At 39.7% G+C, this 20,164-nt stretch overlaps 1 protein-coding gene across 1 annotated transcript; it reads right to left on the bottom strand.

Annotated features, from left to right (window-relative positions):
* Positions 1-6,613: 6,613 nt before the first annotated feature.
* b3galnt2 (beta-1,3-N-acetylgalactosaminyltransferase 2) lies at positions 6,614-16,483 on the bottom strand. The gene is made up of 12 exons (XM_083922610.1): positions 16,282-16,483; positions 15,506-15,638; positions 15,029-15,129; positions 12,102-12,301; positions 11,785-11,880; positions 10,219-10,329; positions 10,046-10,124; positions 9,435-9,618; positions 8,978-9,103; positions 8,622-8,781; positions 8,445-8,501; positions 6,614-7,509 (listed from the first exon to the last, which is right to left on the bottom strand). The coding sequence occupies exons 1-12, from the start codon at positions 16,388-16,390 to the stop codon at positions 7,372-7,374; spliced, it is 1,494 nt and encodes a 497-aa protein (XP_083778736.1). The 5' UTR covers positions 16,391-16,483; the 3' UTR covers positions 6,614-7,371.
* Between the last annotated feature and the right edge of the window lie 3,681 nt (positions 16,484-20,164).

Genomic DNA, 20,164 nt, shown 5'->3' with positions numbered 1-20,164 from the left:
TTATTCCTCTACAATAGCCTCTGAAGAAAACCACGAATATGACTGAATTCTTTCAGTTTGACTTAAAATACTGAACTGATGATGTACCATGATGGTACCCATGGCACTGGATTTAAAGGACAGAATCATTCGTTCCCATGCTACATTTAAGGATACATTTCCTATATCTTTCTCATGAAAAAAGACCAAAATCAACCCTCAACACTATACCACTTCCCCAGTTTGTTCGTCACATTCAGTCCATTTGTTCCTACTCAAAGCCTTTTTAAAAAAGGGGTCACAGATATATGCTTATTTAAAAAAAGCCTAAGTTAACATCTGGGGACTGTTTTCTGCTGTGGATTCACACTAGAATCAGTGACAGCAGAATGATGTTAAGGATTGATGTGAAATAAAAACACAATAGTCATTTTCTAGGTAATGAAGAATAATGTCATCTGCTGTGTGGCATCAGTGTGGCAAATTGTTTTATTCCCCCCTCTAGACAACAATGGAGATCTATGGTACTGAAAAAGAAGCAAAATCAGGCTTCAATTCATTGTTAGTTTGGTCATTTTGTTATATGTTGATAATAAGAATACTAAGTATAGCATATCAACAGATGTATCCCTGAATATCACTTGATGCATGGGCCTAATAAAAAGCTTCCGTCACTTCACTACACAATGTTCAGTGTAGTTATCATATTCATGTCTCTGTTCCCCGAACAATGCATGTTCTCATGCATAATTCTGCCAGTGATCACTTGTTTGTAAAAACCTCAGTTTTCCCTTATGTTCCATCCGGGATAAAGAGGAATAAAGTGTTCACTTGTTTCTACCTGCAATCACTGTAGCTTGCTTGCAACTGTCCTTTGAATTAGATACGACTGATTTAAGGGTAACTCCAGCCATTACACGTTACACATTAAGTTTAGCCATTATTTGGAGTACTAACCTGTGAAAACAGTTGTATGATATTGTCTGTGGCTCTGAAGCGAGAAACCCTGATTTGGATTTGGAGAACAGAAATCCAGTGATACAAACTGGGCCGTGAAGTTTAAAAAGATGCAGGCGATTACCAGGTAGGAGAAATCGAAAGATGCTTTTGAGTTGCATTAGGATCCAGCGCTTTTGGAACTTGACTCGTTCAACCAGGAGAGACTTCATTTATTGACACATGCACAGTAAAGATAATGAATGAGAAGTCTTTGGCAATAATACCCCATTGTGATGTCATCATGTTTTAAAGGGGTTAGAGAAGCTGTGAGTAGTGTATGATACCCCCCGATGGAGTCTATACCCTGGTGGTGATGGAGATGAATGAAGAGGATGCTGAGATTTGGGTGGATGAGAAGGCTGGGTGCTGGTACTGATGGAGTGGAGGTGAAGAGGTGGAGGAGGGTTGCAACAATTCACAATGAAAACACAGCTGACAGCAACAGAGAAGAGAACAGATTTAAAAGTTGACAGCAAAGATGTGATCGACTGATAGAGATCAGGGCTAGATCTGATTGGTTTGATTAAAAGAATAAACACCTCTAATAAGCTGATAGGAAGCATAAGAAGAGGGAGAGAGAGAGGCAAATAAGAACGAGTAACATACAAGTTAGTCTTCCTGGTTGAATTTATGCTAAGCTTCAAGAAATAAAAGGCAGGATATCTTGGCCTCTGCTGCAGTACTTGTAACCATTCTCTTTAAAATAAATCTGTCTCCCAACCTTGTGCAAGTGCAATACTAAATGGCTGAAGTAAAATGCTGAAGTGAGGGCAACCGGACTCACTTAGCTGATATCATTTCTTCCATATATGGCGTTGCATCAGGTTACATCAAATGATTGCGTGGTTTCCAAGAATCCCATCACCAGATCGATGAGCTAATTCACGATCCCTTTAAGACAGAATGACTGTCAGTAATGGTTCAGTAATAACTGAATGAGTAATTATCTCTCATAAACATAATCATAGTAAATCTGCCATGTTACTGCAGCACGGCTCAAGAGGGCTTATGAAAACTCCATGATTCACACAGCACTTTGTCAACGACGTGTAATTATGTGCATTCTCTAATAACCAACCTTCTACCGAATGTATCCTCCACCCGATCCACAATGTCACACAGCTGTGTTCTGCAAATGTTTCCAAAAAGTGACAGCCATAACCTTACCAGGCTGAGACACTGCTGCTATGGAAATCGCAGAGAGAGAGGGAGAGTGCAGTGGGTGCAATCTGAAGTTGGTAATGAAAATATTGCCCCATTAGGGCATAGTTGTGTGTCTAATAATATCCCTTCATTCCCGTGAATCAGAATCAGTCAGAAATACTGGTTTTAGATGCCGGGTGTCGTGAATAAATTATTTCTTCCTCGTTTTAGTGCACACAGAGGAGGGGGGTGTCGGAGAAGGGGAGGCTGATTGACAGCAATGTGTAATGCTCTGTGAGGAGGGTCTAAGAATCTGGAGTTGTTTGAATGAATATGCAGATGCACGCTGCTCAGCAGACTGTAAGCTCCTCTTTCAGCTGGGACAGCTGGGCCTGATCTGAATCGGGGTGTCTTCACTTTGACACCACAGGTAAATTTATATTGAAATTTTTTTTTCTGTTTCCACAGCTGTAAAATAAGATACACAGGTACCACACATCCTCTTACAGGTGGCTCATAATCTAATCAGTACTTTTACTTAAATAGTTACTATGTTGTTCCGAATGGTCTGAAATAGTGAATCCCTGCCAGGGGTACCTACCCCAGGTAGGGGGCACTTATACCCTTTCTTCTTCTGTTTACCCATTGCAGAAGAAACCTAATTTGGACACACTGTCCTAAAGTAACTGGAGACCATTTCCAAGTCTTCTTTATCTAAGGTTCTGCAGCGTGTAATTTTACTTCAGCTGGCATCTTTTATAAATAAAATAAAAGTGTTTTAAATAGTTTCCTGTCTGGTTTTCAGAGCACTTCATATCAGAGAGATAGTTCTTGTCAGGGTTAAAATGACCTACTGCTACAGATGATTTTTTAGTTCTTTTACACTACTATTTGACACAGTCGATCATAGTATCCTCATACATTGCTGGGAGGCTTAGGTGACATCAAAGGCTTGGTTCTTAGCCTGTTGCGCTCATACCTCTCAAGGCTCCATTCTTGGCCCTCTTGTGTTTGCTATACACATGCTGCATCTTCACTAGGTTTTCAAAATCATGAAATGCTTTATCATTTTTATGCTGATCATACTCAGTTAAATGCCATTAAAACCCAAAGAAACCTAGCTGCCTTACAGCTTGCCTTCCTGGATGTCCAGAAAATAAATGAAGATAAGTCAGTTCTGTTAAGAGTTAATTCCGTTCGGTCCCCCAAATCCCATCAGCTCTTTTAGTACTCATCTTGTCTGTATCAAGCAGGCTGCTAGGAATCTATTGGTACTATATGATGCTAACCTCAGTCTTGATGATCAATTAAGACAATGTTAAGTCGTATTTCTTTCAGCTCAGAATCTCTAAAAATATGTCATTTATATCAATTGCTGATCTACAGAAAGTTGTACATGCTTTTATCTATCCACAGCTTGATTATTACACTGCAATTTACTTTGGTATCAGCCTCCCTTCACCATCTCCAATTGGTACAAAATGATGCTGCTCAACTCATTATAGTACCAGGACAAAGAGGTACGATCAAATCACTCCTGTACTTTCCTCTGCTGGCACCCTGTTAGATTCCCAATTGAGTTTAAAATTGTATTGCTCACTTTTAAGGACTTAAACAGCCTCGTTCCTGAATATATCTCAGATTTATTAACACAGTATGTGCCCTCTTCACCTTTGAAATCCGCGGTTGGAGCCGTATAAAACTCTGTCTCCTGAACTCTCCCTTCTTACTTTAAATCTCTTCTTCAATGCTTTCTTTGTGAAAGCTTTTAGAAATTATCTTTCATTTTATTTTCTTTACTTCCTCTATGCTCATGTCCTCCGGCCTTATTCTCATTTCATCCCTTATAACTTTCTCAGTAAGCGCAAAGTAACAGGTAAATAAAGTTATATGGAATAATGGTACTTAGCCTAAAGCTAAAAACAAACAGTTGGAACAGTTAGCTAAAGGCTTTGGGTAAACAATAAAAAGTACATAGTAACATAATAACAGATGAACAGTAACTATGAATAGTAAGCTACAAGTAATGGATAGAAAATGGAAATAGACAGCTTAAGTTAATGGATAATGAGTTTATAGTTTGTTAAAGGAAATGGGTAAACAGTTAATAGTTAGATACAAGTAGGCTAAACAGTTGCAGGCTAATAGTTAGCTTAGAGTAGGACTACTGGATAAAGGGTGAAACAGGGTGGTAGTTCCCCAGCTCAATATCCTTCTAATATGACACATTAAGGAGACGAGTCCGCTGGGAAAACCATTTTCTTGACTTTAGCCATCAATATCTCCACAGTGCCAGAAGGGATTGTTACCTTTAAAAACTACATTTGAAAAGTCCATCTCTCTTCTTTGCAATTTGAAGTGCAAAGATGGCCCGTAACAATCTCTGTCAAGGTTAGTTTATATTAAGAACATAGGGCCCTGGAAACACATGGATGACCCAGGATAAACAGTACATAGGCTGATGTACAGGTAATGGATAAACAGTATGGAAGTAATTAATACAAAGTGGAAATTGTTTAGCTGAAGGTAATGAATTAATAGTCAGAATCATTTTGCCACAGCAACCTAAACATCGACCATAAAACTGCATGAACATACACTTTTGTAAACTTATCTGATGTGCTGTAGGGGAACATCTAGTAAAAAGGGACCAAAACACTAAAGTAAAAGTATGCGTCGGACTCAAATTGGTAATGGCAACATATTCTTGTATTCAATCTGCAGTGCAACAAGATGAGTTTTGAGGTGTGCCTCGAGATGAAAAGGATTTTATAAATACAATTAACTCTAGAGCCCGAGCTCCCTGTTTTCTCTGAGCTGTTCTTGTCACAGACTAAATGGATGATTGCACTTTCATGACAAAATATTAATAGAGTGAAAATAAGTCAGTGGTTCAGGGAATTGTACTCTTGTCGTCGCTTAGGAAAGATTACACACTCGCTTAAGGGCAGAGACGAGTAAAAAAACGTGGGGTTTATTTATATCAAACATATGGATGAATCATATATTCTGGCTGACTAAGACGAGCTGACGTCTTTTATTATACCATGTTTGTTGTCAAAATATGTTTTTCTAGTTCTGCTCCACTCTTTAAATATCAAGTTTTGGGGGCAAATTCATGTTCACAAATATTGATCTCAGAGAACAGAGAAATACTTGAGTAGTGTTACCCGTGACACAATATTATTTCACACCATCTTACTTGCGTATGCCAATACATGAGTATTTTTATTCCTCCATGAGGCAGTTTTCAGCAGAATGGTTCTCTTCACACTATGCAAATACCCCAAATTGTATATTGGCAGGAAATAAGATGAGATCAAATATTAAAAAGTGGTAAATAGCTAAATTACAAGCCTAGAAAGACTCGTGATAGAATACATGACTGCAATTTTTAGGCAAGCATTGTACAATTTGTCTCAAGTCATTATGATGTGGTTGATTCGACTGCCTGGTTGGATGGGTGTGTATGAGTGAACAGGGCTCACACACCCAGAGAACAAAGGAAGCAGAAGATTTGGAACATCTCTAAAAAAAAAAAAAAGCTAATAATTTAAACATCGGTGAGTGACAATACCCCACAGCGCTCATCAAAGTTCAGACAAATTCAATAACTTCATCTTCTACAGAAGCACTAGAGCAGAGATGAGAGTGCGTGTTATTTCCACGCTTTTCTCTCACTTCACAATGAAGGGCTTCGAGCCAAATCAGAGAGAGAGGCTGATGGGAGGAAAACTGCCATCCTTATCTATGTACGAGAGTGGAACAGATGCGGATATGACTTTGTTATCATGCAGCTCACTGAAAGAGGAGGCGAAAGGATAAAACGGGGAGGGAGAGGATGGGGGCGTTCAGAGGAAGAGGAATGTGTGCTCCAACATCAGGTTAATTGCAGCTATAGATTTCTTGGCAGGAAGGACAGGCCTAAATAAAACAAACAACTTATATGATCCCACATTAGTAAAATATTCATCATCATCTTTCATTATTTACAAAAATATACAGCAAGGAAATCTAATTCTAGTGACTCAGCATCAATCACATGGCTGTACTTTAACAAACAAAACAAATCGCCGCAGCAACTAAAAGCATATGCTCGGAAAAAGCTCATTAAAAATACATTTACTTCATGTTCACATTTTAAAAGGTTGAGTGTGTACGAGCTGGTGGCTGGATGTGTTCAGTCCTATTGATTAACATAAAGCCGCTGATCAATTTGGGGTCAAAACACTCCACAGGTTTCCCTGTTCATTCCAGCGGTGTCTGACTCACTGTCTTAGAAAAGTAATCGTCAATAGAGAACAAAGTGGAGAAGCAGACTTCTGCAAACGCAAAGTGTGTTTTCTGACTGAGCAGCACTAACGGCTAAAACAACGCTTCAGGCTCAACAAGGATCCAACGCAGAAAAATGAGCATCATCCCCAAAACAAACAACAAGGAAGTCATTCATCTCTCATAAGTGTTCTTTATTACCTGTGAGGAGGGTTTCAGAAAGTCTATTTCACAGTCACTATGACTGCCTGTTCAAGTTCCAAAATTTGCAGTGCAAACACACCAATATTAATCTGTGTTGATATCACGAGTGTTAACATACACACAGTATGACGCCTAACAAATACAGTAAGGCCACATCACTATTTTCACAATGACACTTACAGTACAAATTGTGTGCGTTGTGAGAAAGCTTGTCTTAAATCTACCAGTAGTGAAGAGGATGAAGAGCTTTAGACAATAATTTACAAAATATAGCGATGTAAAGCAAACATCTTTAAAATTCCATCAAATATCCTGTTCAAACCAAAATGTTTTAGTATCAGAGTACCAATAATTTTAATGTTACAAAGTACTCAGCAGTGATTCTGTTCACAGGCATCATCTTATGCTGATATTGCACATGGTTCTTGTTCATCCCTGTCTGTTATCACGTTACCAAAATTAAAATCTAATCCGCGCATTTCCCATATTTGGTCTGTTCCAATCTGATTTATTAATAACTGAGTTTATGATACAAATGCTAACAGTGTGCTACAGCTACATGTGTTTTCCACGCATTCTGAAGCTGAAAAAGGTTTATGATGTTGGTACAGTATTTTGATAATATTAAGAACCTGCAATGAAGTTTTTAAGATTATTTTCCATAAAGAAGTCCCCACATCTCAAAACCCTAATAAAACTAAAATAATAACTCAGAAACTGACTACCAGTACTGAGTGCATTTTACCCACAGCTCCGCGTTGTGTGTTGTGAGATTTAGTGGCCCCAGTGACAACCGCAGGGGTCTCCACAGGCCCTCTTCCTGTCCCAGAGGATGTGCAGCTCCTCGGCTGTGTGTTGTGGAGACGACAGCATGTCCAGGTAGCACTCTTTCTCACACAGCCAGCCAGGGTCCTGTCAGTAGCAAAGGGGCAGGACATGCATATGTTAACATCTGATATTGTTATTGCCTATACACTGGTTCAGGTTCAATTGTTGACATGCAGCTTTAAACGCTGTAATTCGAATCCATATTGCCAAGATTAAACCAGTTAAACGATCATGTTGAACTCCACAGACTCTGCCAGCTCCGCTCATACACACAGGTGTATATATATATATATATATACACACTGTATAGATATGTCACAGTTTTAAAGCAACTATAGAATACAATTCTCTATTAAGTGTAAAAAGACGAATGGTCATCAATTCAAAAAGAAAAATGTACTTAGGAGAGTATCAATGTTTAATCCTGCTTGCTGCCTTGATTTTGAAGAAAATGAACGGTCTCAGCTAAGGTTTAAGGGTGAAAGGAGGAAATCCTTCACATATCATTTACATTTTTTAATATTTTAATTACGTGCCAATATTCCAGAGCAGGTATATTCAACTTGCTTTGCCCGGGGGCTAGTTTTGCAAAATGACAGCGGGCCAGTTAACAAACAATAATAAACAAACATTAAATTATAATTAGGAGATAAAATGAGTACACATTAAAAGGCCCATAACAAAATTCAGTTTTAAATTCTTTATCTTCAAATGAACAGAGGTCAGGTGTATTCAAGGATGTTTCGATGATTTGAAGACATTTGGGGCTTAGTTTGGTCAGTTTGGGTACGAGGGATCCTCCCCCACCGCTTTTTTGATAAAATCTCTATTTTGATGATTTTTTAATGCACTCTGGCAGCTCATTTAGATTCATTTTTTAAACTTTTTAAATCCAGTGTGATACCAAGTCTTAGACATTTTATTTCATAAGTAAATATATTATATATAACAAATCAAATAATTTGTGATCACAGTGCTTATTTGAGTTGAAAGACCTGGATGTCATGACATTTTTTTACCTGATATTTCTGTGGTCCAACAGCTGCCATCCATATCCCCATGCTCACATCTTCTCCCTGTAACAAAACATCCAGGACAGACTCCTCACATTATTATTATTATTATTATTATTATTATTATTATATATTTAGGGACTATTTTATCACCAAACTCCCACAATCACTTGGGTACGCTACCTGGTAGGCTTTCAGTTTATCTGCATTACTGGCGAGCCACTGGACCAGGTCACGAGAGACCACGTAGCCTGAGCCGCAGGCAAACGCCGGGTAGGCTGGACTAGCGTACTCAAGCTCCTGCCACTTCCCAATGCGGTCCACTGCCCAGCTCTGCCTGAAACTGGGTCAGGGCAGCAGATACATTATCATCACATCCTGTCTCCCTTTCATCTGACCCATCATCATTTTGACAGAGCATTCCTGTTTCTTTCATTTAAAGTTCATCTGACAGTGCGGTGAACTAAAGTCACAGACAAGTGGACTAAAATCACCAGTAAGATATACATTATCAGGACCAGACACAAAATTGAACTTACTTTCCCCACCAGAAATTGCTGCGCTTGAGACCCTTATGGTCAATCTTCATTAAAACCGAATCCACGTCGATATAACAATCATCATCCGTCTTCAGCAGCAGATTAAAGTTAGCGTTTCCCACAGACCTGCCAGAGAGGGAATTTGTAACCTTAATTAAAGCCCACCTTATGATTTTTGGCAATATCCCAGAGTGCATTTACTTTCAAAGACCACAGAGAGCGAAATGCAGGAGGTGTTGCAATTAAATTATATACTTGCCAAAGCTCAAGACCACTCTGTATATTTTGCTACCTGATGACTCAACTGAACTTTTTTCCCTGACCGAGTGATTACAACAGTGATTCTAACAGCGAGACATTTTGAGGCGACGACACACTTTCATTTCGGGTTGCTGATTTCCTCAGAGGGCCCAGGCAATTTGGAGACAGAGAATCAAGTCATTAGCACTTGCCTTACCATTTATAGAACTGAAGCAGTTTGGAAGGCACGTTCCTGTAGGTGTCTACCACGTCTACGAACACCATGTCGCCATGCCTGAGGCTCTCCTGCTGCAAGGTTGCGTCCTCCTGCCTCAGCCTGGAGGCATGGTGCTCCATCCTGGACGGGCGGCCCCGCAGGAGCCCCGACAGGCTGTCCTCATCTGACACAGTTGGGTTGATAGAAATAGGGACACAAAACAGGATCAATGGATAAACGGTGACAAAGTTTAAACTTTTGTGTGAATACATTGAGATGGATAAGTTAAATGTCAGGCTGGCAAAACAATATAATAAAACTGAAACATTTTACAGAATGGATCATTAGCTCACCATATAGAGGTATTGGATAGTGAAATTAATTATTTTTATTTTCCCCAAAGTAGCAACATAATAAATTTCCAGATAAACTCCAATGCAAACACACACAGGTACATTGAATGACGCGACACAACAGGGAAGAAAGGGGGAAGCAAATGTATGTAAGAGCTAAGCTCAGTACCCGCCTCTTTTAAAAACAGCCAGCTCATTTGATTTTGATCAAACTGTTTTCATGAAAAGCTCAGATTGAATTTCTGTTGCTGGACCAACCATAGATAGTAAACGTGAACCCTCCAGCCAAACCAGGAAATCCAAGCGCACTTCTATGAGGCAATATGCCCTCTGCGATCTGCAATTCAATGAAACAGGAAAAAATGTACTTCTTTCCTTCACTTTAAAACTTGAGAGAGAATATTCTTAATACATGTATTTTTGATGCTTACAGAGGAGATCTTGAGGACACCTCCTCCATCGTTGAGCTGCACAGAGGAGGAGTTGACTGTGGTCAACCCCGCAGAGTCCATATTCTCCCAAACCAGTGTCCCCTCAAAACCCTGGATTAAAAAAACAGATATGTTGTCATTCTATCCAACACTATAAGTGAACATTATACTGTATGCAGTGTCACTGACATCATGTCCTCTGTACTGTTTCTCAGAATTTGTTGGTTTGAGCAAACCTGAGGTAGTTGTATAAAACTTATGAGACTGATTCTAGTATATCTCCACCACAATTGTATTAAAGATTAACTTAATCCCCTGAAAATCTTGTTTTTGCTGTAATTTAACTTCTCACTTTGCAGCAGTGTTGTACAGATGTACACAGCCGGGTGTGGTCAGAGGTAACTTATTTGCTCTGGCAGATATGTCTGGTCCCTCCCCTTAAGACAGATTTATAGCTAAAAAAAAACCTCGCCATGCCAATCATAACAGTTTATCTTATACGGGGCATGTTTGAGACGATGACTAACAACTTGCGGAGCCTCCGTGCTTTACGCAAAATATGTGATGACGTTGTTTTTTGCTTGTGCACACTTGCGTCAGGGACTCTACGGAGAGTATAACCCTGTCTTTGTAAAGAGAGGCAGCTCTGATTGGTTGTAGATCTAATAGCCATGAAGCTGGAGGCACATTTATGGTTTCTCCTGCAGACACAGAGCCCAAGCTGCCTGCCCATGGAGCTAACGTTAGCGATCTGCAACTAAGATATAATTTCTGTTGTTTGTTAGCTTGTTCGCTTGTAACTGTCAGGGGCTAACAATTATGATGGCAGTGTACTGACAGTCTGCTCTGAGCTGGAGGTTTCAGGTTTCTTTGCTGGTGTTGTGTCGTAGTTGTTTCCCCGTCGAATAGTGTTGCACATATTAGACAGCAATTGGTCTATGGATCAGTGACATACCGACTAAAGCTCCCTTAAATACGTTTGAATTTCAGATTCCAGAGAACTGCGCAGACATCTCCTCCTTCAGGAGGGGAATGTGAAAACAGCTCTCTAGCACACAATGTGCTTGGATAGAAGTCTGTACAGTCAATGTCAGACATTTTAGAGGACAGAAAAAGAAGACAAACACATTTCTGAGTGGAGGGGGACTTTAATTAATGTCCTTCTGGAAAGAACTATGTATTTAGTCTGGTACTTATTATAGGTAAAATGAAGAGACACATTCTGAGATAGCTGTTTTAGTTACAGTTTAGTTAGTTGTGGTCAGCTTGTGATTTCCAGAGGATTTGTCTTTGAAAGAAATGCTTTGATTAAATAGAGCCTGCAGTTCTGTCATTCCCTGTCATTCATCGGCTTTCTACGAAATATCCAAATAATTAAAACTTGTTGAGACATTCTTTCTTCCTTTAGTTCAGTTCTTTATTGTCCCACTGGGGGGAACTCTGCTTGCAGCAGAGCACAGATATTCGGAGGGATGGTGTCAGTTGAGGGACTTGGACTCATGACCTCAGGGACATAGTCAGGATATTAGTTATACTTATAATATAGTATATATTTGAAAAACTGACCTTGGGCAAAATGAACTGCTCCACTGGTTTGTACCACACCCCGCTCACCACAGTCCCTGTGCTGATGGTACTGAAGCGAGCAGTCACCACAGCCTCCTGCAAACACACACACAACAGTTGTTGTTATGTGAAAATGCGCCTTCACCTACACTGAATACTGCACTGCAGACTGCTATCTTAAAGACAGTAAGCTAAGTTTCCGTTTGTGCACTAGTAGCACTGAGTCCTCCAGCTGGCCCCGGGCTGTCTATTTACAAGCCTCCACAGTAATGCAGCGTACGGGATTACATTATGCTCAGAGGTCGAGGTTCTGTTACCTCCTGGTCCAGCTGGAGAAGCTTCACAGTTACATTGCTCTGAAGCTCAGGCCGGGACCCGCTGGGAAACACTCCCAGCCTGGTAATCACCACTGGGTGGAGGACTTTGAAATCCAGGGCGATGGCCGACACGTCGGAGGGGGCGAGCAGCGAGGGGTCAGACACCGTCACAATCTCTATCTCCGCATCCTGGCCTGCCACTGGCACAGAGGGATGGCAGAGATTACTGCACAAGCACACATGACAATCAATTACAATCCCAACATGCTGACCGCATCTTTCCAGTGATGAAGACCGAGTGATTTTGCGGAGAGGGAGAGCGTTCAGAAAAGAAGGCACGCTCTGGTAAAGCTACACCATCAGCATTTTGAGGAGCTGGTTCTTGGGACTGCTGTCTTCAAAGTGAGCTTTTGCCCATGAGTGTGGTTTCTTAATTACAAAAGAGCAGTTTATTACTCAGGAGATCAATGAAAAGATCAAGGCTGTTAAAGGGAAGCAGCCTTTTTACTTTATATGCATTCTACACAAGTTCTGCTGCTCGCTCCAAACTAAAGACAATTAGGGGTGAGGAATCACATACAAAGAGAAGGCAGCACTTTATCAAACCAAATGTGCCTCACATTGGCCGAGTGGAATTAAGCTGCAGGATTTTACCCGTGTCTGAGGACATATTCATTCCTCTGCTCGCTATGTATAAATTCTGATGTTCACTTATCGAAACAAATAACAGCACTGCTTCTCTTGGCACAGGCAAGCTTGCATTAACATTGAGGGAAAATGAATAAAACTTGGCATAAATCTTAAATAATGAACAGCAAATGTACAGTTATTTACTATTTATTTTTTGTTTTTCAATATTAGGCAACAACTAAAGGTCTATGAAAGTATGCATTGTTTACAGCTCAATAGTAACTATGCAATGTAGAAATCAAGTGATAACAAGGGCTGCATCTGACAATTATTTACAATATTGGTTAATCTGCATTATCTATTTAGGAACATTTGGTCCTTAAAATCTCAGGAAATAATAAAAAAATGTCTTAGAGCTCAAGATATTAAAATTTTGGGAAATTACTGTCTTTGCTACCAGGATGTATTCCAACTAATATTCCTAATGGCTGCAGATGTTTTTAATATTGAAGAATGACTTTTGAATTCTTAGGAATTTAATCATTTGTTCTTTGTTTTCTATTTTGTTTTCGTCTGTTTGTTCTTGAAAATGACATTTTTAATCCCAATTAGTCTTTAGTCCTAGTTAAATAAAGGTTCAATTCAAACAAATGTATTCACACTGCTTGCTCTGTCTGACTAACAGTCCAAAAACCAGCTAATATTCAAATTGAAAAGCTGGAACCAGTGATTTCTTGTCATCTTTGCTATAAAAATTAAAAAAGGCAATAGACGAATCCATTAATCAATTCAGCTCTAGTCACAAGCTTTCAACAAGCCGATCAATCAAACGCTGTAATCAGTCCTTAGTCTCTAAATCTTTCATTATCATCAAGATTCTCACTTTTTCACTAAGAAGCACAAACACCTTGGGTTGGCAAACAGAGTTATTAAATCAGAGCCTTAGAAGCTCATTAACATTCACCTTCTTGTAGTCCCAAAGAGAAATCCCTGTGATGATAAATGCACCACAAACATATTTCAACAACAATTAATTGTCTGCTCGGCGTGTGCTTTGACCTGAGTCCAGAGTCAGGTACCCAACTGTGTTTTTCAAAGCAGCGTTGTCTCCTGCTCTTCCAATCACATCAGCATCTTGCTCCAGAGCCGCCTGCTTGCCTCAGATTCTGAAGCAAATCACGTCAACACTTAGGAACCATTAACAGAGGAGAGAGCGGAGAATGGGCTGGAAAAATAAAGCATCGCCGTGACCCTAAAGGCCATCGTCTGAAAAAACCTATTCTGATGAGCAGTAATTATGTTTTCATGAAGGCAGGAAACACTGAAGCAACCAGGAAAAGTAGCGAAACAGCTGAATTGGACTGTCTCTGTGAAGGTGAAAGACATAACAATTACTGTGGATGTTCTATCTGACAGTGGACCTGTTCAATTATTTCCTATACGGTGCGTCAGTCCTTCGTACAGCTTTACTCTTCAAGTGTTACCACGGAGGTGTAGTTATGGCTGCAGCAGCTGGGAGAGATTTTCTGCTTCAGCCTTGGGTATGGAAAGGAAAATAATGTGTCCTTGAGGTGTGGGTGAGCAAGAATAAAGGCGTTTTACTTTTTTTCTGAACATGCATTCTTTCAGCTCATCTCCTGTTATTCTGCCTCCGCTCCACTACTAACAATTGCATATGCAAGCAACAGATTGCACACAGAGCGTCTTTCCACATTACAGCTGCATATGCCATCCCATTAGTGGGTAGGGATGTAATGTTACGATAGGAGATTATGATATCAACCTACTAGAAACCTACTTTAAATTTAAAAAATAGGTTTCCGCACATACTCATAGAAGTGGAGATACTACACATCCCTGAGAGATACTACTCCAGCCGAGTTTAAACTGTTCTGGTCCAGCTTAGTACATCAACTACTTATTTATTTTACCTTGACTTGGGCATAAAAGGCTGGGTGATTATCTTGAAGATGTTGGAACATATTCAAAGTGCTGGACCATTTGCAGTTACTTTTCGACAGCACAATTTACAAATTCTCCTACAAAACTCCTAGATATCATCCCGTGCTGCCGATTTAAGGCGTGGATATAAAGGTTGGAATGTCAGTTCCGGCACACACCCTGTTACGTGATTCGCAAGATCTGTTTTCACAGGGCAACAGCGCAGGAATCAGGACACCTTAGATATCGTAGCTTCTAAATGAACTGTTAATAAGTGTGACCGAGATTATAGCAAAATCAGTTAATTCCAACATCCCTTTTAGTGGTCGAGGCTGATTATTATTTAATTTTTTTACCTGGCTCTGTGAAGTTTAGGAGGGAGCAGGAGTATGGATCCTCTCTGTCCTCCTCGGGAATGGGACATCCATGTTCGCCCACGATAAACTTCACCCCCACTCTGAAAATAAGCACAGACACTATTGCATTCTCCCTTTTTGTGCAATATAAGGACCTAAGATTTCTAAAGCTTGTCCATCCATCCACCCTCCGTTGCCATGGTTACTGAGAGTTGCTTAAAGGCCATCACACCTTATCTCCGCTCAGATAGCTGAATGAGAGGGAAATGGACAAAAAGGGAAGAATGAAAGAGAAAGCAATATTGGCCGTTGGTCAGGTAAAGATAAAAGGGTCGGTGAGGCAGTCAGTTATTCACAGACAGCTTCGGGCTTTTTTCCCACTGTATGAATGTGGCCTTGGAACAAAAAAAAAACAACAACAAAAAGACAAGAAAGAAAGAAAAACAAGAGGTGAAGTTGGAGCTCCACCCTACAGACCTGTGCTGGAAGTGAGGGTGATCTCGGAGGTAGCCCAGCCAGGTCTCCCTTATCGCCTGTCGCAGTTTATAATTGTGTCTCGCCGACAGCACTCCCACCAAAACTTCATAGAAAGGTAATGATTCATCTGTGTCTGAAACAGAAAGCCATAACAATATTAACAAGAGAAAACAACAGGGTGTCATCTTCTATGCAGTGATAAAGTGTTTAATGTGGGAACGGGGATAAAATATGACTTATAAGTGACAATGTTAAGGCAACAACCAGAGATAAAATAAAAATAACACTGAGGCATGCTCGATTTGTGCTTTCCATGCCTGGTTCTGACAGCAGTTTCCTCTCACATTTACGCTGACTTACTGATGTGCATCCTAAAATTGACTTCATGTATCTTAATAGACTATATCCCTGATTAAAATAGGAAGCGGGTTCCACCTCCAGTGTACCCCGATTATCAGTCCGTTTGCAAGCAGCACAGAGATCAGTAGTTGTAACAAGACAGAGATGCTGAGCTCGCTTCTGTCCGTTTTCAGATGTAAGACACAGCAACGCCCAACTACTGAACTGTCACATTATTTCCCATTAAAACATACACATATGAACACACACAAACTAGCGCGGACACATGCATAAACTACCACACCAATAAGCAAACAAACAACCACAACAGACACACCGGGGCGGTGAAAGCAAAGTTAGCCAGCCGCTCGGTTTTCAGAAAAGTTGCCAAGCTTTGAAGGAGGTGAAGCCCGGGGGCTGTAAAGCCAAAAAAGTACCGGAGTGTGTGTTGTTGTCCAGCGGGGTGGAGGAGGGTCGTTGTGCCAACCACAAGTGCACCAGGACGGCGACAGCACAGGGCAGCAGAGTGAGCGCTAGCCTCCGCATGGACGGAGCCCTTCATTCAGCCGGAGCAGCCTTCAGCGTTCAGCGGCGCGGAGCCTCTTCCTGAGCCGCACGGCGCTGCGCGGTGTGAGCTGCTCCGTGTGTGCGCTTCATTTCAGCTCCGCAACTCTCCGCCGGGCACTCACCACTGCCTCATGTCTGCCTCCGCTGATCAGAGAGATCGACCAATAGGAGACGAGGAGCCATGCAGTGGTGCACTCTGGGAGATGGAGTTCGACGCTCTCTCGCCAGTCAGAACCATTGCAATTGTATTTCTATGATTGTAATATAGAAGGCGCAATAACATATGAATATAAAGAATAGTAAAGATATGGTTGAATTCTATGGTGCATTTTTATTGTTATATTATCATTATTATTATGATTATGATTATTATTATTATTATTATTATTATTATTATTATTATTATTATTATTATAAGCAGTAGTAGTAGTGATGATGAGGCATCTATTTGGGGGATCAGGGCATAAAATTAAAACGTTAAAATATCTAAAGTTAAATGAATGAATTTAAATAAAGTATTTATATAGCAGATTAAAAAATCCAATCACATCATTGTTGTCATATCCTTAATGACAATGGAGCAATAAAATGATATCAGTTTAAAATCAATAAAAAGTGAATTACAAAAAAATTTGAGCTGTTATGAATAATAATAATATTGGGAGTATTAATAATTATTATTATTATTCATATTATTATTAGCAGTTACATCTATCTCTTCCTTCAACAGTTGTGTATAACCTATAAAAATATGAATGCATGGGTTTTGAATTTTACACACATTTTCTATTCAAACTGCATATAAACAGAATGGTATAGTAGGCACAATAAATAGTTTATCATGTATCCTTAGAAGTAAACTCAAACATTAAAACATTGATTAGAGCTACAAACTGTTTCTCTGAGGCAGACCTTCCCGTGTTCATCTCATAAAGGAACGGAAAGAATCTTGTTTTTACTTCAGTCCGCATTGTGAATTTCTAATGTAGCGAGAAAACCCTTCAGAGTAGAAAATTAACATATGAATCATTTTATCCCTCCAAAACCCAGGTGACACATTTTGGCTTTAAGATTAGAACATAACTTTATTAAAAACCCGTTACTCTGTGCTGCACATAAATCATTTAAATGGAATCTATTGTGCATGGAGAGGCGTGTTTGAGGAGGATTTCTTCTGACTCTGAGAACACCAGAGTTTCTCCTGGAGAAGAAGAGCGGGCCACGCACCAACGGCGCCTGCTGCCACACTTGTAAACAATTAATTTGTTCTTATTATAATGGAGTTATTTTAGAGACTTTAATCATAATAATAATATTAATAATAAAACATTGGCATGCAACATATATGCTAATGTTTAGTATAAATGAGGCAAGCTGTGAGTATAGATGGGCCTAAATCATCTTATCAGAAATCTTTATTATTCTCATGTTGTTTGTGTATACACTTTGAAGGCTCGCTGCTCAATATGGAAAATTGCTCCAGCACAGATTCTCTGTATTAAATAACCTACTGCCCTAGGGATAATTACTTTCCTATGCATTATATAATTCTTTTTCTCTTTTCATAGTTCATAGATATACTCATTACAATGATTTAGTCCCTCTCTCTGCAACACATTATTCATTTGAAAGGAAAAGGCTATTCATAGCATTTTCAGGGTTTCTTCAAACACAACCTTACATCCTGCTCTGCTGTGGATACCAAACCCTTGTCTAGCCTAGTTAGTTGTTTATTTCTCAACTCTCATTTAACATTGTATGTATCTGTTGAAACCCTATTACACTCTATTTAAATTATTCAAATCCAGGCGTATGCAATTTATTTTCTCTCTCTCTCTCTCATTTGTTTCGCAGCAATCAAATACTCAGCAGCACTCACTGTTCTTTTCTTTGAATCTATATAGATTTCTTTTTTAGGTTCCACCTGAAAACAGTGTGCATACCACATAACCTCGAGACCTACTTCTTAAATTTCTCATTTATCAGCAGTTCTTGCCATATAAAAAAACACATTTTTCTCTATAACACCTAAAGTTTTCTCACATAAAAGTATTTTTTCTTATCTGAATACCACTAAGGAAAGAGAGTGATACATGCTGTGCAGACTGCAATGCCTTCTGGGGTGTGATTTTGGGCCATATACATATATATATACATATATTTTTTTAAATTTCCATAACATCAATTATTCATCGCTACAATTACGAATAATTGTATCTAAAGTTAGGAGAATAAACTTCTTTAAAGGGACAGTTTACCCCAAAATCAAAAATACAGATTTTTCAGCAGAGCTGTCTGTCTTCTCTTGTGGAGGAACTATTTTCTTTCTACCAAACTACACACACCAACTATATCCTATCGAGAAGGAAGCATACTCATGTGTGAGAGGGCTGCAGCTTGAGATGTAAACATTAATGGTGTCCTCCTCTGATGAGCTGTACTGTTAGCTAGCTGGTTAGCTACAAACTAATATTCACAATCTAGCCATGTCGGACCGCAAGCCTCTTGTCAATGAGTAGCCTACACTTCCTTCTGGGAGGTGGAACAGTTTCCAGCAGGTGTAGTTCAGTAGAGTTAAATAGTTCGTAGACCATAAGCCGTGTGCCTTCTAGTTCCATTATATTTTAGAGAAGGCAGACTACAAGTAAGAGGAAAATTGCTTTTTTTTTTGTTTTTTTTTCTGGTGTAGGTGAAATGTCCCTTTAAGTTGTCTATTTATTGAACTCTTAAAAATACGGCTAATCCAGGAGTGGCCGTTTGAACAGTGGTTAGAGCAGTCACCCCATGTGGGACGGTTGAAGGTCCTGGAGGCAGTGGCCGCAGGCTCGACTCCCACCTGCGGCCCTTTGCTGCATGCCCCGCCCTCTCACCCCATTTCCTGTCTGTTGTATCTAATAAAGGCTTGAAGAATTGCCAAAAGATAATCTTAAAAAAATAAAGAAATCAGCTAATCTGATTCTTCGGTACAGTGTGGGTGTGGTCCGATCAGATTTTATCAACAGTGACCAAAAAACCCATCAACCTAGGGTCGTATTCTGATTTTCTTAATCCTGATTGGTGAAGTGAAGTTTGTGACATCACCCTGAATAAGCCCATGAATAAATACATTATTAAACATAGAAATCTCTCATGTAGAAAAGGCAAAACTGTCCTAACTTTAGGAAACAACGCTGTATTCATGTAGCAGACCATCAATCACAGAAAGATGGGGATTCAGAAAATAGATTTCTCGGCACCTTTAACTAGAAATGAATGTAGATAATTATCCGCACAACAGCTGTGCCAAGGCTTACAAAAAATCCAACTCTACTCCTTTTACAGCCTGATCCTTTGAGATTGGTTTAGAGAAACCAATAAGGGATACCTGACTGATCAGTGTGATTCATCAAAAGTGTCTATATGGTTCCCTCTGTTCAGTTATTGTCAGTTTTTATAACCTGACCTATGACGGGAAAACACCAGGTTGATTCCCTTGTATGTCCACAACTTATTAGGCCAAAATAGCCATTCTGACTGCAATACACTGCGATAACCAGACCTTAAAGTGTTTGAAACATGCTTTAAGAAAACAGCCATATCAACCAAAGTTGGTATTTCAGTCTATTCCCAGGTGAGCATGCATGGATGAACACATGAAAAAGCTACAAAAGAAAATGTGAATGTCAGAGGCTGATACCCTACATCATTATAAGGGACATTTTCATGCGACCTATTCTGTGGGCAGATGCTTTTTTTTCTATCTACAGTGTAAAA

The sequence above is a fragment of the Echiichthys vipera genome (genome assembly GCF_963691815.1).
Source record: "Echiichthys vipera genome assembly, chromosome: 11".
Lineage (NCBI taxonomy): Eukaryota > Metazoa > Chordata > Actinopteri > Perciformes > Trachinidae > Echiichthys > Echiichthys vipera.
The sequence above is the reverse complement of the archived record's forward strand: the minus strand, read 5'-3'. Positions and strand labels throughout refer to the sequence as shown.